Source organism: Gallinula chloropus, assembly GCF_964237585.1.
Source record: "Gallinula chloropus genome assembly, chromosome: 16".
NCBI classification, from domain to species: domain Eukaryota; kingdom Metazoa; phylum Chordata; class Aves; order Gruiformes; family Rallidae; genus Gallinula; species Gallinula chloropus.
The window spans coordinates 2378930-2397526 of NC_140101.1; the positions used below are offsets into that span (position 1 = coordinate 2378930).

General features: G+C 54.7%; 1 protein-coding gene across 2 annotated transcripts; it reads left to right on the forward strand.

The window, feature by feature from the left end:
- Positions 1–467: 467 nt before the first annotated feature.
- Positions 468–16428, forward strand: EEF1A2 (eukaryotic translation elongation factor 1 alpha 2). Of its 2 annotated transcripts, none has more exons than XM_084271529.1 (8): positions 468–545; positions 2103–2325; positions 6076–6255; positions 7401–7697; positions 11707–11857; positions 13835–14091; positions 14179–14413; positions 16029–16428. In XM_084271529.1, the coding sequence occupies exons 2-8, from the start codon at positions 2182–2184 to the stop codon at positions 16154–16156; spliced, it is 1392 nt and encodes a 463-aa protein (XP_084127655.1). In that variant the 5' UTR covers positions 468–545; positions 2103–2181; the 3' UTR covers positions 16157–16428. The 2 variants fall into 2 exon arrangements, with proteins under 2 accessions (XP_084127655.1, XP_084127656.1); XM_084271530.1 differs by lacking the exon at positions 468–545 and adding an exon at positions 1731–1839.
- The last annotated feature ends 2169 nt before the right edge of the window (positions 16429–18597 follow it).

Genomic DNA, 18597 nt, shown 5'->3' on the forward strand with positions numbered 1-18597 from the left:
CCTATATCTCACCTTGTCTCTCCACGTTCCATCCCTCCACCCTTCTCCCACCTCTCTATCTTCCATCCTACCACCTCCCTCTGACCTGTCTTCCATCCTTCCATCTTCCCATCCCTCTATCCTCCACCTCTCCATTCCTTCCATCCCTCTATCCTCCATCTCTCCATTTCTCCCATCCCTCCATCTTCCCCCCATTCCTTTATCACCCATCCTTCCACCTCCTTCCCATCCCTCATTCTTCTGTCCCTCCATTTCTCCCATCCCTCCTCCATTTCTCCCATCCCTCCACCATCCTTCCCTCCCTCCCATCCCTGCCTCGCACTGCTCTCCCTCCCTCCTTCCCTCCCTTTCCTTTTCTCTCTCTCTCATTCTCCCTCCTCCTCCTCCCCCCGGCGCGCCTCCTCCTCCCCCGCCCGGTACCGCATTGCCGTAGTGCGGGGGGGTCGCTGCATTGCGCTGCCGCCGTCAATAGGTGGGCCCCTCCCGGGGAGATAAAGCCGCCGGAGCCCAAGCTGGCAGCCTCTGCCGCCCCGACCGCCGCTCCGGTAAGAGCTCCGGGCCCCCCCCACCTCGGGCCGCGCCGCGATGGGGCCGCAGCGGGGAGGGGGGGGACACGGGGACACGCCGGCTTTTGGGGGACGGGTTCCTGCCGCCAGCAGCAGCGGGGGTTCAGTGCGCACACATCTCCCCCCCCCCTCCCCGTGTGCATGGGGTGCTGCCAGCCCGTGGTGGGACAGGGGGGGTACCACCGGCGGGGAGGGAGAGGATGAGGCTGGGCCGTTCCTTCATCCCGCAGGTGCCTCTTCCCGCAGGTGGGAAATACCCCGCATGCCCCCATCAGCTTCTAGATCCTTGCGGGAGGAGGGGGAGGAAAATAAATACCCGGTTCCCAAAGCCCCCCCCCCCCCCCCCCTTTCCCCCGCATCACCCACCCTGGGTGTTGAATGGGGAGGGGGCGCAGGGGGCAGAGGGACCCGCACCCAGCGCTGGGCGCTGCCGGGAGCTGCGAGGTGGCCGGATCCAGGCGGGAGCTGTTCAAGGGCAGGAGGGACGGGGCAGCCGGGGTTCCCTCTGCCCGGGGAGGGGGGGGGGGGGGGGGGGGGGGGGGGAATTGGGGGGGCTTCTCCTGTGGGGGGTGTTACTACCCGCATGACTGAGTCGCTATTAGAGCAGCAAACTGCTCCTGACCTCCTTTGCTTTTACGGGCAGATTTGTAAAATTGGATTTTATTAGACGTCAAATTAAAGCTTCTAATTGTGCCGGGTCCGTGCGGCAGCTGCAGAGCCATGGTAACGCCGGGAGATGCCAGAACAGCTCCCCGGATATAACGATTTGCTTTCTTAGCCTCCTCCCTGCGTTTCATCCCCATTCACGGCAGCAAAATATAACGATACCCCCCCCACTCCCTTCCTCCCCCCCTTCCTTCCCCCTGCCGCCCCTCTGCTGCGGGCTCAGCCCATGCCACCGAGCTTTTGGCAGCCCCGTTATCCCCAGCCCTGCCCTGGGGAGGGGGGTGAGGGCTATTTTTGTCCGTCCCGTTTTGCGGACACCATGTTGTCACCCGAAACTGCGCGCAGCTTGGGAGCGGTGAGGGGGCAGCCTGCGGGGACGGGCACCCACGGCTCCTCCCCAGGACACCCACCACATCAAGGAGATGTCCTCGGGTTTGGAAAGACCGAGAAGGTGGCGGTGGCAGCCCCTGAGCTAGAGGAAGGTTTTCTGGGGAGGAAGGGCACCTTCGAGGCACCGATGACGTAGCCCTGGGAACTGGGGGTCTCCGGGAGGGCGGTGGAGGGCGAGGCGGTGGAAAACGTGGCATCTTGCTGAGATTTGGAGGCTGTACGTGGCGGCCAGAAATAGCCCAGCTGGCCTCCTCCAGGGGTGGGCTGGCTCCATCCCAGCATGGGCAGAGCTGTCAGACGAGGCCGGGTACCCCCAGCCGGGATGGGGCGCGTGGTCCAGCAGGAAGGTGGGGCGAAGGGAGAAGAGCCATCTCCGTTGTGCTGGGGCGAGTTAAGGGGTGGTGGAGGTGGTGGTGGTGGTGGTGGTGGTTCTGCACTGTCTTCGGGCTTCTTTTCATGTGCCTACCTCTTCCCCCACAGCCTCCCCAAAAACGCAGCCGCGTTCCCACAGCCCTCCCCACCGCCGCCTGCCCCGGCCAGCCCCGCGTAGCCCGCCAGCATGGGGAAGGAGAAGACACATATCAACATCGTCGTCATTGGGCATGTGGACTCTGGGAAATCCACCACCACCGGGCACCTCATCTACAAATGCGGGGGCATTGACAAAAGGACCATTGAGAAATTTGAGAAGGAGGCTGCTGAGGTGAGGAGCCCCTGTGTCCCCCCCACCCCTCCCTGGTGTGCCTCCCACCCACAGTGATGCCCCACAAGTTTTCTGTGGGCAATACTCCCCTTTTCCCAGTGCTGCCCTTCTCCTACCTTCTCCTTCTTTCTTCCCATCTATTTATTTATTATTCCTCCTCCCCCTCCTCTGTACCCCTGGGTTTTTCCTGACTCTTCTGGCCTTGGGAAAATAGGACATCTGGGTGCTCACCACCCTCTTCCCCAGATCTGGGGGACTCCCTGCTGCAGGCTCTTAACGAGGGCAGGGGCACGGTGAGGTCTGCAGGATAGGGATAGTGCTCTGGAGGAGCCACAAACCCTAGTGCTTCAGGGCATGAAATTCCTTCTAAATACTACCCCCAAGGAGGAAAATCTGATAATGCCTCATGCAGGACTCAGAATTTCATCCTGAAGCATCTATTTCCAGTGCCTGCTGGGGACAAGGTGGAGCATCAGCTGGACCACTCGTTTGGTCCAGTTTAAAAACCCCATCCTCCTCTTTCTCAGGCTCATGCATAGCTTGGTGGGCAGCCTTTAATGTAGAAAAGCTGGTGTGAAATATGAGCATTTCCATTAAATCCTTTTGTTTAGCCCTGACAACGGCCACATTTGTGGTGATATAATAGCTGGTGTATTTAGCAGCCTGTCACACAGCCCAGCACCACCAGATACCTCTGCTGTGGTGAACACAGAGGTTTAAAAGAGGAAGAAATTGTCTTGGGAGGAAAAATGTGAATGGGAAGCTCTTGGGAATTAACGATGGTAAATTCTAGAGAGGTGGGGGAGCCAGGAGCATCCTGGCTGTGTGACTGATGGGGCATATCTGCTGTGGCAGAAGATGGCTTGTCGTCATCGTTCCAGGAATCCTTTAATGCAGATATCCCTCTGTTATATTTGTGTGTGTTTGTTTCCAGATGAGATCTCACATTTCAAGGGGGGGGATGGGATGGGAGTGTGGGGGGGAAGGTTTATAGAGCTTCCAGTCTTGATTAGATGTTTCGCTGTCCGTCTGTCTTATAAACCTCTTGGATTTGCTGGCAGCATCCGAGCTGAACGACCCATTTCTGGGCCACGCTCTCAGCCTGGTTTCCCAACCATTAAGCAAAGAGCTTCATCCTCCCTACAAAACCACCTCTCCACCCTGGTTTAAAAATGCCTGCTGATACCCCTCCCTATTTCAACTCCCCCCCACCCTCCTTCAGCTCCGGATGGGATCTGGCGTGATTAGGTTATTGTAGATGTGATTGCAGCTCTTTTAATTGAACAGACACTTTCCCTGACTTGCCAGAATACGCAGGGACTGGGAGCTGCTATTAATAGCCTATTGACTGAGCTTACAGACTCCATTTTCTGATGCAGGGCTGGGGAAGGGTTTTCTTCCATTAGGTGGCATTCACAGGAAATGGAGGCCTGCCTGCACCCAAAAAGCCAACACACAAACCCCAGGCTCTGGGAATTTTTACCTATTTTTTAAAGAGAAAAGAGAAAGGATTGTATTTTCTTTCTGGCTCGAGGGGAGAGGTGATGGGATCTCTAAAAGATGAGTTGTTCTGTTATAAAAAAAAGAAATAAATCATTATTTGTGGCCTCCAAATAGAAAGCTGCCCCTCTGCTGGGGTTCCATCAAGGCAAATCAGGCTGTTTCTGGGGCTGAACAGGGAAGGTATTGTGCAAAGAGAGATAATGCCCCGGGGTGTTTCAACAACAGCTCTGGGTAACTGAATATACCCCATGAAAGGAGGGAAACTGTTTGCTAAATAAAGGATCTCATTTGTCTTGAAGTTACATATGATGCCGAGTTCTGGGGGGGTTTACAGATGATGGGCTGTTTGCATGCACGGTTGTGGGTGCCTGTGATAGGGTGTTGATTGCTACTGAGAGCCAGGGGTCTGCTCTGTGCCTCAGTTTCCCCATCCAGGAGTGAAGGAATAGGCTGTCGATGGGTGAAAGGCCCTGGGATGTGCCGATTGAGCTCTTGTTGCACAACATGCACTGTCCCTTGGTGTATCTCCACCATTTCCAGCAGTAAATGAGCACCCTCTAATGACCCCCCCTTTGCCACTGGCAAGAGAGGGGTTCAACGTGCATGCTGAAAAGAATTAAGCTCTGAGCTCCTGCTCTTCCCCCTCATTAAGTCTGATGCCAGGAGGATGCTTATGAGCAGAGATTTGATTCTGGATTTTTCCACACACCCCCACCCCCCAACTGCCCTTCTTGCAGGCATGACAGCCCACAGCTACCCAGCATGGATGCTGTCCCCTCTGAGGAGGGGGACCCTTGCCCCTTGGCTTTAGGATTTTGCCTGTGATCCTCCAAATCAAGCTGCAAAGTCATTGCAGCGCTCAGCTGTTACATAAAGGGCCCAGCACTGTTAATTCCTGGTGCTGGGCTGGAGTGCAGAAGCCAGGGGCAGACCAGCCCCTGGGCACAGTGTGGGCCAGACCGGTTCGGATGTGATGCTCCATTAGGCTTTTTGGTGAGGAACATCACTGAAGCATTCACTGCCTGTGATCAGGAAGCTGTTCCCTCTGGACCAGCGATGTATAATTGCCCATAATGAACTTTATGCATTGATTCTCCAGGAGAAGCTGTGGCTGCAAAGAACGGGTGTCGGGGGGGGGGGGGGGGGGATGGACAGGAGTAGGGTATCACAGCTCTGTCCTTGCACAGTGGTTAAAGCCCATTAAATCGTCTGCAAATGACCTAAATTCCATTTCCCATCTTAAAACAAAGCCTTGCTACCCAGGCTCAGAGCTGGTGATCAATGCCCATTACCCCTCTGCTTTGACCAGGCTCCCCAGACTGCTCTGGCGTGGTTGGCAAGATGACATGGTCAGCAGGAGCTGGTCTTGGCCTGCCCTGTGTCCAAGGTGGCAGCGTTCAGACTGGTTGCCACCTTGTTCAGACTGGTTGCCACCTTGTTCAGACTGGTGGCAGCGTCTCCGTGCTGGGGGGGTTCATCTTTCCTGGGTGGCATGATGTCAAAGGACTGAAATCAAAGGAGAAAGTGGTTGAGAAGTGACATCATGCTTCGACCAAGGAGCGTGCTTTATCACGGGGCAGGGAGATTTACTGTAGCTGATCTCACCCAGCGTGATTCGATGCATTACAATGTTGGCTGAGATTTTGGCCATTTGGCAACGACAGTTGGTCTGGCTGCAGCTTTGCAGTAGCTTTTCATGTGAATTCTCACACTCTGTGGCAAAAATCAATCACATTTTTATTCTGCTCATAGCAACCATCTTGCATTTCATTTTCTTTTAACCCATTCCCTCCCTGCACCTCTGTCAGTCGTGGTCTTGCTCATGCAGCAAAGCCCTTTCTGGTGAGCCAGCTGTCTCACAGGTTTGGTTATTAGATGAAAACACAACAAGAAGCAGCTTTTCACCATTGCTGTGTAGCTCTGTAGCAGCATCATTTCCCAGGAGCAGTGCAGGAATGCAGTTTCATGGAGGAGACCTCATGGGTCGCTGGCTTGAGCTCCTGCCCATCCAACCCCACACACAAATTCACTTCACATCTCTTTTTCCAACCTTTCCTCCTTCCTGTTGAGGACCACATTGAAACCAATATCTCCTTTCACCTATATTTACTGGTAAATTGATCAAGGCTGCCATTGAATTTAGGGAATTTTGCCTTCAACATGACCCTCTGTCTATGTGAGCCTGGGCTCAAGCACCTCTGCTATGGGCTTGTGTTTCTCACTGGCTCCTGCCTTTGTGTTGGCCAGATGGGGAAAGGGTCCTTCAAATACGCCTGGGTGCTGGACAAGCTGAAGGCTGAGCGTGAGCGTGGCATCACCATTGACATCTCTCTCTGGAAGTTTGAGACCACCAAGTACTACATCACCATCATCGATGCTCCTGGCCACAGGGACTTCATCAAGAACATGATCACCGGGACCTCCCAGGTGAGAAATGGGGGCAGGGGGCTGCCAGAGGTGGGAGGCTGTGGTTTGCCAATGGGCCCAGGGTCATGTAGGTGCTGTTCAAATCCTTTTGAAGGTGGGTAGTTGGGACAGAAGACATCAGGTGGCATTGAGCAGGGTCCACACAAGAGGCTGGATAGCACCAGGGCACCCAGCGTGCCATGGTCCTGCACCTCCCTGTGCAGCTGGGAGAAAGGGCCTCCTTGGGCACAGAGAGCTGGTTTCTCCACCCCACTTGGCCTTCTTGGAGGGGGTAGGGATGAATATGGGCTCTCTGGGAGGTGGGGTGGTTGGACCTACAGGCCTTTGTGTGAGGGTGTCTCCCACGTTATTTTAGCCTCAGGCAGTTGAGGTACACAAGAAGCTTCCAACAATCCCCTAGGTTTTATTGGCTAAAGGAGACCCCATGGGTCTCCTCCTTTTTCTCTAAAGACTTGTCTTTGCCCCATAAACCACATCACACTGCCAAACTCCACGGTCTACCCTTCCAAGGTAGGGTGATTCCCCCTCATCACACTGCAGGACATTCCTGCATCTCCCTGTTGTTCCTGAGCCTTGCTGAGAGCCCAGTGAGATCCCTGTTGTGATGCCAGTTGTGCTGGGCATGGCTTTCCATCAAACTCATGCAGCTTCTGCTGTGAGCTCTGGGAACACAAGTAAGCCAGGGAACACAGTTTGCATGGCTGGAATCTCACCCATCACCCAGGGAGATTGTTTGCAAGACTTCAGGAGGGGTTTAGATAAGGTCTTGCTTGGGTATCCCTGGGTGATCAAGATGGGGTCCTGGTTAGCATCATGCAACATAAAGGGACCCAGACTGGTCTCCAACCCAAAACCATGCACAGTTGGCAGGTCTGAAATCATAGAATCATAGAATGGTCTGGGTTGGAAGGGACCCCAAGGATCATAGTTCCAACCCCCCTGCCACAGGGAAATAACAGAGTTAGGTCACTTTTGAGGTAGATCAGCAGGGTTATGGGTAGCAGCTGGCAGGGAGTATGCCCAAGCCATGAACAGTGTTCCCCTGGGACTTACTCAAAGCTCTGAGGGGTGTCCCCAGGAGCTGTGCTCTTTGGAGGGGGAGGGGGGGGGGGAGCAGAAGCCATTCATTAGCTCTTTCCTCCCAGGCTGACTGCGCTGTCCTGATCGTGGCGGCTGGTGTGGGTGAATTTGAAGCTGGGATCTCCAAGAACGGGCAGACTCGTGAGCACGCCCTGCTGGCTTACACCCTGGGGGTGAAGCAGCTCATCGTGGGCATCAACAAGATGGATTCCACGGAGCCCCCCTACAGCGAGAAGCGCTACGACGAGATCGTCAAGGAGGTCAGCGCCTACATCAAGAAGATTGGCTACAACCCAGCCACAGTCCCCTTCGTGCCCATCTCAGGCTGGCACGGAGACAACATGCTGGAGCCCTCTCCCAATGTAAGTGTGTGTTGGGGTAGGCTTTGGCCCCCACCCTGACTGTCCTGAGCCAGGGTGCTGTCACCCTCCGTGCTCTGAAAGCTGTGGGCACATTTCATGCACCCGTGGTGTGTACTGGTTTGTACTGGCCCGTGTTGCCAGCATGGATGGGTTTGTCACGTAGCTCTGCTTGCGCTGAGCTGGGATGAATGGGTGCACTGTTCGTGGGCACGCTGCTTGCTGTACCACAGCCAGGCACCCAGAGGCTAAATATGAGCATCTTCTGGAGATGATCTGTGTGGCTTTGCTTCTGGGATGGGATTTTTAAGGTCCTGCATCTTCAGACCCGTGGTGATGTTATTGCCACCGGCTGCAATTGTCACTCTCAGCAGGGAAACCCTGTGTGTTTTTAGGGCATTGTTTTCTAAGGCAAATAACAGGATCTGGTCACAGGCTGGGAATGGCTCCCACCACACAGACAGGCTGCCACGTGGTGGGTGTTGGGAGCCCCTCCCCATGGGTGCTGCATGGCACTGTGGTGGCCACTCCTCTGGTTGCAGTGCTGGGATCACACCTCTTAACGTGGTTTTTTTTCTTGAGGAGTTACCTGGTTTCCACTGCCAAAATCATGGTTTCCTAGAGCATCCATCTGGGGGGCTGCTCCTTGTCCAGTTGATTCTTGCAGTGCTTCTCCCTCTGCACATTCATGATAGGGCTGGTGGGAACACAAAGGCAGGGTGCTCTGGGTGGCTCCTTGCCGTTGTTTCACATGCCAGCAGGGGAGGAAGAAGAAGGATGGGGGCTTCTTGGCAGATGGGCTGGCAATAACACTTGCTACTCTGATGCTGGATTTTTTAGGAGGAAAAGCTTTAGTCTTCTTCAGAAGTGCTCTGGCCAGAGGAAGGTTCATGCCCTCCTGTTGGCTTCTGGGTGACCTTGAGCGAGTTGCTCAGAGCAGAACCCCCCCCTCCCAGCAATCTCTTGTGAAACCAATGGGAAATTTGATGCATGAGGGGGCTTTAGGTCTTCACCCCTGGATTATGGGTCAGGGCCCTGTGATGAAGGAGGCAAGGTGTGAGTACAGCAGTAATTGAGGGGGTCAAGGGTTGCCAGCCTGAGCTGGAGAAGTGCTGCAATGCAAACTCACGCTGTCATGAAAGGCAGCTCACAGCCTTGCACAGGAAAAGCAGCTCACTTGGGGCTGCCTTGGAAGGAAGGAATTTTTGGGGTGCTTGGGAGATTCCTGTTGCCTGTGGAGCAGAGCTGGGATAAAGGTCAGCCACGGCCATGCCAAACCCAGCCACATAGTTCCTGGGTGCCTCAGATCAGGCAGGCTCCAAATGTCAGCAGCTGCTGGGCTGGGAAGATGATCCCAAACAATTCCCTATTAATAGGCAGCAGAGGGGAGGCACGGATCAGGATGCCCCTTCCTCTGGACAGGTCTCAGAGCATGTGCCCAATGTGATGCCCAAGAGAAGGCAAGGGCCAAAATAACTCACCCCTCTGCTGTAAGCAGGCTCCTGGGTGGGTTCCCAGCAGCTCTCTGAGCTGGGAAGAAAGCTTGACCAGAGGTCTGGAACAGCATGAGCTTTGCTGCAGAGGGTCAAGAATCTTCCCCATGCCGTGGTCCCCAGGAGGTCCCCATCCTGCCTTTGCCAGGACACCAGCTTGGGACAGACTCCTCTTTCCCATCTTGCTCCCCATCTAGGAAAGCTGAGCAGGAAGCCAGCCTGGATATCTCTCCTCTCATTCCTTGCCTGAAAAAGCTCTGATATTTCTTTGACTCACAATTCCTGGCAGGGTTTCACCAAGGCACAAGACAGTCAAGTGACTTGTCTGTCTGTCAGGGGACTTATCAGAAAGTGGGAATTAGAGCTGTGACTTCCCTGCAGCTCCTGTCACCTCTGGGTGAGGGGAGGTGTCCAGCCCACGTGCCTGTTGCCCTGCAGCCCAAGGCCAACAGCAGGAAATGATGGCTGGGCTGGGTTTGTATCCAAGTTTGACATTTAAGAGGGTTGTTTTTTTTGTAAATGGGATTTTACATGAGGCCAGCTTTCTGTAGCTGCAGCCAGCAGAAGTGGGATGCTTGGGGGACTTTCACCCCATGGGATGCTGCCACCCAAACAACACCCAATCTGCAGGGCAAAGGATGGTGGTGGCCTCCATACTGGGGTGCGTGGAGGGTGTTGGGGTGCTCATGGGGTGGGTAAAATCAGAGGGTGACTGCTCTGTGAAATGGACTCAGAGTGCAACACCATTGGAGCTCAGCTCGTGTATGGGGACTTAAGCCTGCAGTTTAGCCTGCCTGGCTCTGGGGTTTGGTCAAATCCTGCTTTGGGTGTAGAGGTGGTGAAACAGGAATTGGTCTTTGGGAACCAGATTTGGGGAATACATAAGGAAGGTTTTGGCTGGGTGGCTCTAGGAGGCAGCACAACCCAGATGCTTCTCACCACAGAGCTATGCTGAGGTCCCAGAAAGTGCCAAGGTCGTCCTCTCTCTGACCCTTGGGATGCCAGAAGTTTTCAGGATAAGGCATTGGAAGGAAAAAGGCCGGCTCCAGCAGCCAGGTGTCACGGGGCAGAGGTTGCTCTTTCTCCCTGAGCTGTGCAGGGGCAGAGGGGTGGGAGCTGTGGGCAGGGAGGTGGCCATCACCCTCAGGAGCAGAGCCTGTGAGCAGGCTGCTGCTGGGGCAGCTGCCCTGCCATGAGGCAGCAGGCTGGGGGAAAGGTCTGAGTCATCCTGCACATCACACATGGCTCTGTCACTGGCTGGCTGGGTTTATCTCTTCACCGAGCTGTTGCCCAGCACTGGAGCTGGCTGTGTGGCTATAGCTGCAGCTCTCTGGGAAGGATCCCTCTGCAAATCTGTCCCCAGGCTTCTCCTGTCACTGCCAGCAAGGAGGGGAATCGGTGTTGGCCACAACCCTCCAAGGGAGGCTGACCTGGACACAATCCCAGCTGAACTCCCCAGGTGGACCCAGCTCTTCCCAGCAGAAGGACAGACTGCAGGGTAGGAAACCAACCATGACACAGCTGTGCCCTGCAGGGAAGGCTGTGAAAGCAGGGCACTTTGAGGGGCCCATTTCCCCCCTAGCCCCAGCCCCATCCCAGTGCACTGTGCTGCTGGTGCTGGTCCCAGGGGAGGATCCACGTCTGTAACGTGTGTGATGGTGCTGGGTGCAGGGGCAGTGCTTTGCATCCCAGTGGGAAAAGACTGCCTGAACCTCTCCATGCAGAGCACAGGGCAGTGACCTTGCAGGCTCTGCTCTCTCTTGTATCAGGGTTGTTTCTAAGCCAGGACTGAATTTGTCTTGCCAGCAAGCCCCAGGCATTGCTACAGCTTCCAGCATCACCCAAGGAAGGGCTGTACACCCCTGCATCAAACCATGGCCTCTACTGAGCACATTTCCCTACCTCTCTGCCTCTTTTTCTGGCCAGTTTTAGCTTCAAGGGTACAAATTAGGGCAGGAGAAGAGAGCATCTATGAAAAAAGATCCTGCCTCTCTGCAGCCTCAGTGTCAGTGCCAGGTTTCCAGCATCCTCCCAAGCCAGGGTTTAAAAACCAGACACTGGAGGGGTGATAGCAGGAGTGAGCAGGGGCAAGAGTCTGTCTGGGGCTCTCCTGGAAGAGACTCAGTTCCCAGGAGTGAAGCAGGGGTGCTCTGTAGCTGGGATTTGGCTGGAGACCCTGTGGTCTCATGGTTGCTGGAGAGCAGGATTGATGCAGCTGGCCTGGGAAGGCAGCATCCACAGATTGGTGTTGGAAATAGGGACCTTGCTGGATTTAACCACCTTTGGTCTTTTTCTCCTGTTAATGGGTGTTTTGTATGTTTCTGGGAGAGAGGGGGGAGATTGAACCAAGGGGTGCTGATAAGCCTTCAGAGGTGGTGGAGTGGAAAGAGCTCCCCAGCCTCCAGGACATGGCTGGACCAACTCTATGAAGGTTGTCCTAGTGGGACATCGCTTTGGGATCACCTCTGGATGCTGAGGACAGGCACACTCAGTGCATGTTTTTGCTGCTCTGTTTGCAGATGCCTTGGTTCAAAGGCTGGAAGGTGGAGCGTAAGGAAGGCAACGCCAGTGGGGTGTCCCTCCTGGAGGCCTTGGACACCATCCTGCCCCCAACCCGCCCCACAGATAAACCCCTGCGCCTGCCCCTCCAGGATGTCTACAAGATTGGAGGTGAGCAACAGTCCTGCTGCTGCCCCTCTGCCCTCTGATTTTACCACAGCCATGGGAATTTGGGAATGATGTTTCCAGGCGTTGGGAAGCTGGAGGGCTTGGAACCCTCAGACTTGAGATAATGTTGGGGAAAAAGGAGCTAGCTCCAGGGCAAAGACCCTGTTTGAGACTGTGCTGTCTGGGGTTGGGGGTAGACATGCCCAAAGGGACCCAGGGACTGCAGGGGAGCTGCAGGTTTGTGAGCTCTCCCCAGGGAACACATGATGCCAAAACGGCTGCAAATTTGGGCGTCCCAGAGATCATGGCTGACAAGGCAAGTTGAAGGCAGCAAAAACGTGCTGGGGCCCACATGAGGGACAAGGCCAGCAGGGAGGGACACTGGTGAGGCTGGTGCATAGCAGCTTGGCCACAGCCTTCCTGTGCCTCCCAAATGCTGGTGTCCATCATCGGCACCTCCATCTGCTGAGCTGGACCATGGCACCAGCCATGTAGAGAGTGCAGCGGTTGGCACATCTCCCTTTCCCTCTGGAGTGGTGATGGGGACACTTTGCTGAGCTATAAATACCTTGTGAGCTCTCTGACCTGCTGGCAGCAGCAGGCAGCCCTCCTGACTTGCCTGACTGCTGGATCAGGCAGGCACAAACATTTCCAGTCCCTTTCCATGCTTTTCCAAGGACACGTGTGCTGCAGGAACCAGGCAGGGATTGAACATGGATTTCAGCAAGCCTTTCAGTGAAGTCTTTCATTTGCAAGGGGTTTGAAAGGTGGTGAGCATGTCTGTGTCCTCCCCTAGCTCAGCTGGGGCAAAGAGATAAGGTATTACCATGAGGCAGGTCCTTAGAGAGCAGAGACACTGGTGGGAGTGGGGACATGGAGGCAGCAGGCTGGATGTGGGGGAGCAGAGGGGTCCAGCCAACCTCCTCAACCTCTTGTCAAGGTTGTTCCTCTTAACGATTCTTCACCTGACTCCAAAGGTGGGTTTGCCCAAAGTCCTCTGATGATACAGGGTGTAAAAGATCCCCTTGGTTTAATCCTTGTTCCCTGACATAGCTGCACCTCTCCCCATGCTGATGGAGTACCCATCAGGGGTGTGGAGATGCACACACAGCAGGAGGTGCTGCAGTTGCTCCAAAGGAAGAGCTTTCAGGGCACATGGATTGCTCTGGCCCTTCTAACTATGGTGTAACTCCTTTTACAAAACACTGGGTAGAAAGGATAGACTTAGAGTATTTTTAACACCCTGATATTGATCTTGCAGCTGAAAGATGGGCTTTTTTGGGGGCAAGAAGCATACATAGTCTTTAGTGAAAGCCACTGGAGATCACAGAATCACAAGGTTGGAAGAGATCTTTGAAGATCAAGTCCAACCATTCCCATCCTATGCTAAACCATATCCCTAAGTACCTCATCAAGCTTTTTTTAAACACATCCAGGGAAGGTGACTCAGCCCCTCCCTGGGCAGCCTGTTTCAGGCCCTGACAACTCTTTCAGTAAAAAAATTTTACCTAATATCTAATCTGACCCTGCCCTGGCACAGCTTGAAGCCATTTCCCCTTGTCCCATCTCCTGTCCCCTGGCTGAAGAGACCATCGCGCACCTCTCTACACCCTCCCTTCAGGTAGTTGTAGGTGGGGAGAAGGTCTCCCCTCAGCCTCCTCTTCTCCAGGCTGAACACTCCCAGTTCCCTCAGCCGTTCCTCATAGGATCTGCCCTCCAGCCCCTTCCCCAGCCTGGTTGCCCTTCTCTGCACTTGCTCAAGGACCTCAATGGCCTTCTTATGGTGGGGAGCCCAGAGCTGCACACAGTACTCATGGTGTGACCTCACCAATGCTGAGTACAGGGGCACAAATACCTCCCTAGACCTACTGGCCACACTGTGTTTGATACAAGACACCTTGCTTCTGCTGCAGCCAGGCTCTGGCTGAGGGCTATGCCATGCAAGTTACATGTTGCTCTGCTCTGCCCTTGTCTCCGCAGGGATTGGCACAGTCCCCGTGGGCCGGGTGGAAACCGGCATCCTGCGGCCCGGCATGGTGGTCACCTTCGCCCCCGTGAACATCACCACTGAGGTGAAGTCCGTGGAGATGCACCACGAGGCCCTGAGCGAGGCTCTGCCTGGGGACAACGTGGGCTTCAACGTGAAGAACGTCTCCGTCAAGGACATCCGCCGTGGGAACGTCTGCGGGGACAGCAAGTCGGACCCGCCGCAGGAGGCAGCGCAGTTCACATCTCAGGTCAGCAGAGCTGGTGGGGCCACCACCCGTGGGTTGCCACTGTTTCCCCAGCTCCAGGGCTTGTCCTGACATCGCTCTGTCCTCCAGGTGATCATCCTGAACCACCCCGGCCAGATCAGCGCCGGCTACTCGCCCGTCATCGACTGCCACACCGCACACATCGCCTGCAAGTTCGCTGAGCTGAAGGAGAAGATCGACCGGCGCTCGGGCAAGAAGCTGGAGGACAACCCCAAGTCCCTGAAATCCGGCGATGCCGCCATCGTGGAGATGATCCCTGGCAAGCCCATGTGTGTGGAGAGCTTCTCCCAGTACCCACCTCTTGGTAAGGGAATGGATCTCTTGCAGGCTCCTGGGGAAGAGGCGTGAAAGCTCTGTCTGTGCTGTGCAGCTCACACCAGGTGTGCTAAGCCTCTCCCAGTATCCCACACCAGTTAGACTGGGGAGGGAACTGAACACGTTTGTGGCTCCCAAACCTGTTGGGGCTGCAAAATCTCATGCATAAACTGTGCAAGGGCTGGTGGGGTGGGATGGGCTCTCTGCTGAGTTGGGTTTCCAAAGACGAGGCTGGTTTTCCCTCTGAGAGCAACTGGGTCTTTTCTTCGATGTCATTGAACTCTGAGAGTTTCTGGATGCAGAAACATTTCTCAGCTTGCTCATCTCTGCCCTAAACCACAACCAGTTAGAAGAAAGAGAGAACTTTGCTAAGCAGAGCATACCTGTCAGTGCAGGGAAGTGCTGTGCTTTCACAGAATCACAGGGGTGGGAAGGGACCTCCAGAGCTCATGGGGTCCAACCCCCTGCCAAAGCAGCTCCCCAGCTCATATTGCACAGGGCGGCGTCCAGACGGGGCTGGAATCTCTCCAGAGGTGGAGACTCCACACCCCCTGGGCAGCCTGTCCTAGGGCTCCCTCACCCTCCCTGGGGAAAAGTTCTTCCTCTGCTCTAACTTGCAGCCATTGCCCCTTGTCCTGTCCCCACAGACACTGACAAGGGGCTGCCCATTTCCCCCTGCATCCCATCCTTCAGATACTGATAAACATTAATAAGGTCCCCCCTGAGTCTTCTTCTCTCCAGGCTGAACAGCCCCAGCTCACTCAGTCTTTCCTTGACGTGCCAGACATTGCACGTCTGCAAGCTTTAGCAATGCTGGGAGCTGCTCAGACCAGATGTGGTTTAATTGTAATCAATAGTTATTAAAAGAGAGGGCAGCATCTGGGCTAGCTTGGTGGGCAGAACAAGAGCTGATGACTCAGGGTTTGCTCCTGCAAGGACCTGCTCCAAGGATGGGGGTAACTCCTGGTGCTATGGGTGGTGGGTGTAGATCCCACCGTCACCCACCTATGCTCAACCTTAGAAAGGCACTGGGGAGACCTTATCACCACCTCCTCTGCCCTGCCAGGAGGGTGCAGAGAGGTGGACGATGGTCTCTTCAGCCAGGGGACAGGAGATGGGACAAGGGGAAATGGCCTCAAGCTGCCCCAGAGCAGGGTCAGATTAGATATTAGAAAAGAAATTGTTACTGAAAGAGTTGTTGGGGCCTTGAACAGGCTGCACAGGGAGGGGCTGAGTCACCATCCCTGGATGTGTTTAAAAAAAGGGTAGATGAGGTGCTTAGGGATATAGAAGCATAGAATCATAGAATGGCATGGGTTGGAAGGGACCCCAAGGGTCACAGAGCTCCAACCCCCTGCCACAGGCAGGGACACCAACCTCCAGGCCTGGAGCTACACAAGGTTGCCCAGGGCCCCATCCAACCTGGCCTTGAACACCCCCAGGGATGGGGCACCCACCCCCTCTCTGGGCAGCCTGTTCCAGCCCCTCACCACTCTCTCAGGTTTAGCTTAGGACGGGAATGGTTGGACTTGCTGATCTTGAAAGGTCTTTTCCAACCCTGTGCTTCTGTTTCACTCCCCCTCCACCCCCTCTCCACCCCCCAGGCCGCTTCGCTGTCCGTGACATGCGGCAGACCGTGGCCGTGGGCGTCATCAAGAATGTGGAGAAGAAAAGTGGTGGGGCTGGGAAAGTCACCAAGTCTGCCCAGAAGGCCCAGAAGGCTGGCAAATGAATCGTGGGCTCCCAGTGCATCGCGCAGAAACCATCCCTGACACCAGGACGCTGCCACCGTCTCCCCCGGGCGCATGTGTGCACATCAGCTTGTAAGAGTTTATATGTCAACGACTGGATGCTCACCATTAAGGTCCAGTGGAAATTCTTTAAAAGGAAAAGCATGTTCCAGCGTTTGTGAGGCTTCATGTTAATTTTACCAATAAAACTGGTACAACGTCCACCGTGGGAAAAAAACAAAACAAAACCAAAATCAAAAAAAAAAACCAACCCCCAAACAACAAAAACCAACCAACCCAAAAAGTGTGGAGCTCTTTGTGTCTGTCTGTCACTGGGAGGGGCTGGGTTGGCTGGGGTTCATGTAGTCTCCCACTCAGAGCAGGTGCTGGGCTTGGGCACAGGCAGGGCTGGGATGGAAATTTGGAGGAAGGAGGAGAGCTTGGCACCCATATCCAGGGGAGCACCCAGTGCTGCGCCAGTTCTTGCTCCTTGGCTGATGCAGGTGTCTGGTCTGGCTCCCCCAGCCTAAAGCAGGAGCTGCCCTTACAGCAGTCTGGGTTGTGATACTCTCTTTAACCTGTTCTACTCTCTAATACTAATTCTTAGGGCTTTTATTATCATTTCTTTCCACACAAAATAAGCTGAAGTTAACCTCCTGAAGTCATGCCAGTTAAAGAGAGAAGACAGCATGCCCTGTGCCTCCTGGAAGGCCTAGCAGCATCACTTCTATCTTTTGTAATACCACATTATTGTGGAAGAAGTGGCCAAGGCTGCCTTCTTTCTACACCTGCCTTTGCCTTGCATGTGACAGAGGGACCAGCCCTTCCCAAAGTCTGTAACAGGGATGTTTTCCCCCAGCTGAAGCCCAGATGTGACTCAGGACTCCCAAGAAGCTCCCAGACTCATGCTCTTCACCCAGGCTGGCTCTCATTGCAAACTTGCAGCCAGGGGCAAGGTCTGCACCTCTCCCTGCCCTGTGTCAGCTGCCCCATTCCAAAGGGTTGTGTTGCCAAGCAGATAGGATTGGCCAAAATGCAACATCTAGGAAATTTGAGGGTGAAAGGGTGGGAGCACTGGGCGTGGGGAAGAGCAGGAGGTGGTACTGCAGGGCAGGGAGGTGGAGGGAGGAGGTGTGAGGGTGCTGCTTCCACCCTGCTATAGTGTTCTGGGGTCTTTTCCAAGAGGTCTTTCCTCCTTAAAGGTGGGTTTAGCACTGTGCTGGGGCATCCTAAGTCGTTTGTGCTCATGACTTGGCTTTTAGGAGAAGCCACAGCTCCAGGGGCAGGTTCCATGCATGGGCTCTGTGAAGGATGGCATCACTGGAGGTCCTTCTCAGGAGAGCTTCAAAGGCACAAGAATCATTACTGTTTGTGTTGCAGGAGCCCTTAATGATCCTAATTAACATCTGGTGTTCTGCAGTGCTAAGTGCCCCCAGGCAGAGCCTCAAGGAGCTGGTGCCAAGCTGAACACTGCATGAAGCCACCACTGTCTGAAGCCACCACCGCCTGCTCCCCCAACACCATCCCCATCCCATGTGCTGGTCTCACAGCAGGCAGATGTACTGGCTCACTGAGCTGCATTCCCCAAGACTGTGAGCACTGAGGCTCCTCCTCCTTCCCCACATCCCCAGCAGCCACCAGTTTCACCTGTAGAAACCAATTTGATGCCCAAGGTCCTTGCAGCATCTGGGGTCTATGAAGTGCTGTGTCCTTGGCATTCCACAAATTGGGAAGGGACCTGGGGATCCCTCCAGACACAGCACATCTGCAGGAGGAGGCTGTTTTCCCACTGATGGTTTAATCTCATCTTCCAGCTTCCAAGGTATGTCCTTGTGCCAGCACAGTGGACTTGTGCCCCTTCCTGGGTATATCCAAGCAGGGCAGGAGAACATCACCATGTGCATGTTTTTCCTTCATCCTTAAAAGCAGCAGGAACAGGAACTCCTGTGGGAGCATTCCTCCTACATTGTGCAGGAACCTCCAGCTCTCTGGTCCCCAAGGTGAGCCGATCCCTGGCTTAGAGGGAGTGGGAACAACCTTGGAGTCATGTTGAGGGACAGAAGAGCAGGCACAAAGCCTGTACCTGCTCCTCTACAGCTATTTTAAAAGCATAAACAAGTTTGACAAAACCACAGCTACGTTTCCATAGAAATATGCCAGGGGAGCTGTGAAAGATGCTCTGGGAGCAATGCTCAAGTGGTGTGGTAATTAACAGTGGAGCTGCAGAAAAGAAGAGATGCAAACCCCAGAGGCTTTAACTCCAACTTTCTCATGGCTCACAGCAGGTCCAGATTTTCAGCCTCATGTCAGTGTGTTTGGTACCCCAGGTAACCCACAGGATCAGAAGCCAGGTCCTTAAGGGAGACGTCTGCAGCTGCAGCACCCCCTGTTTTGGGAGGTTTGGGTCAGGCTCTGAAGAGAGTCAGACCCAGAAATAGTCACA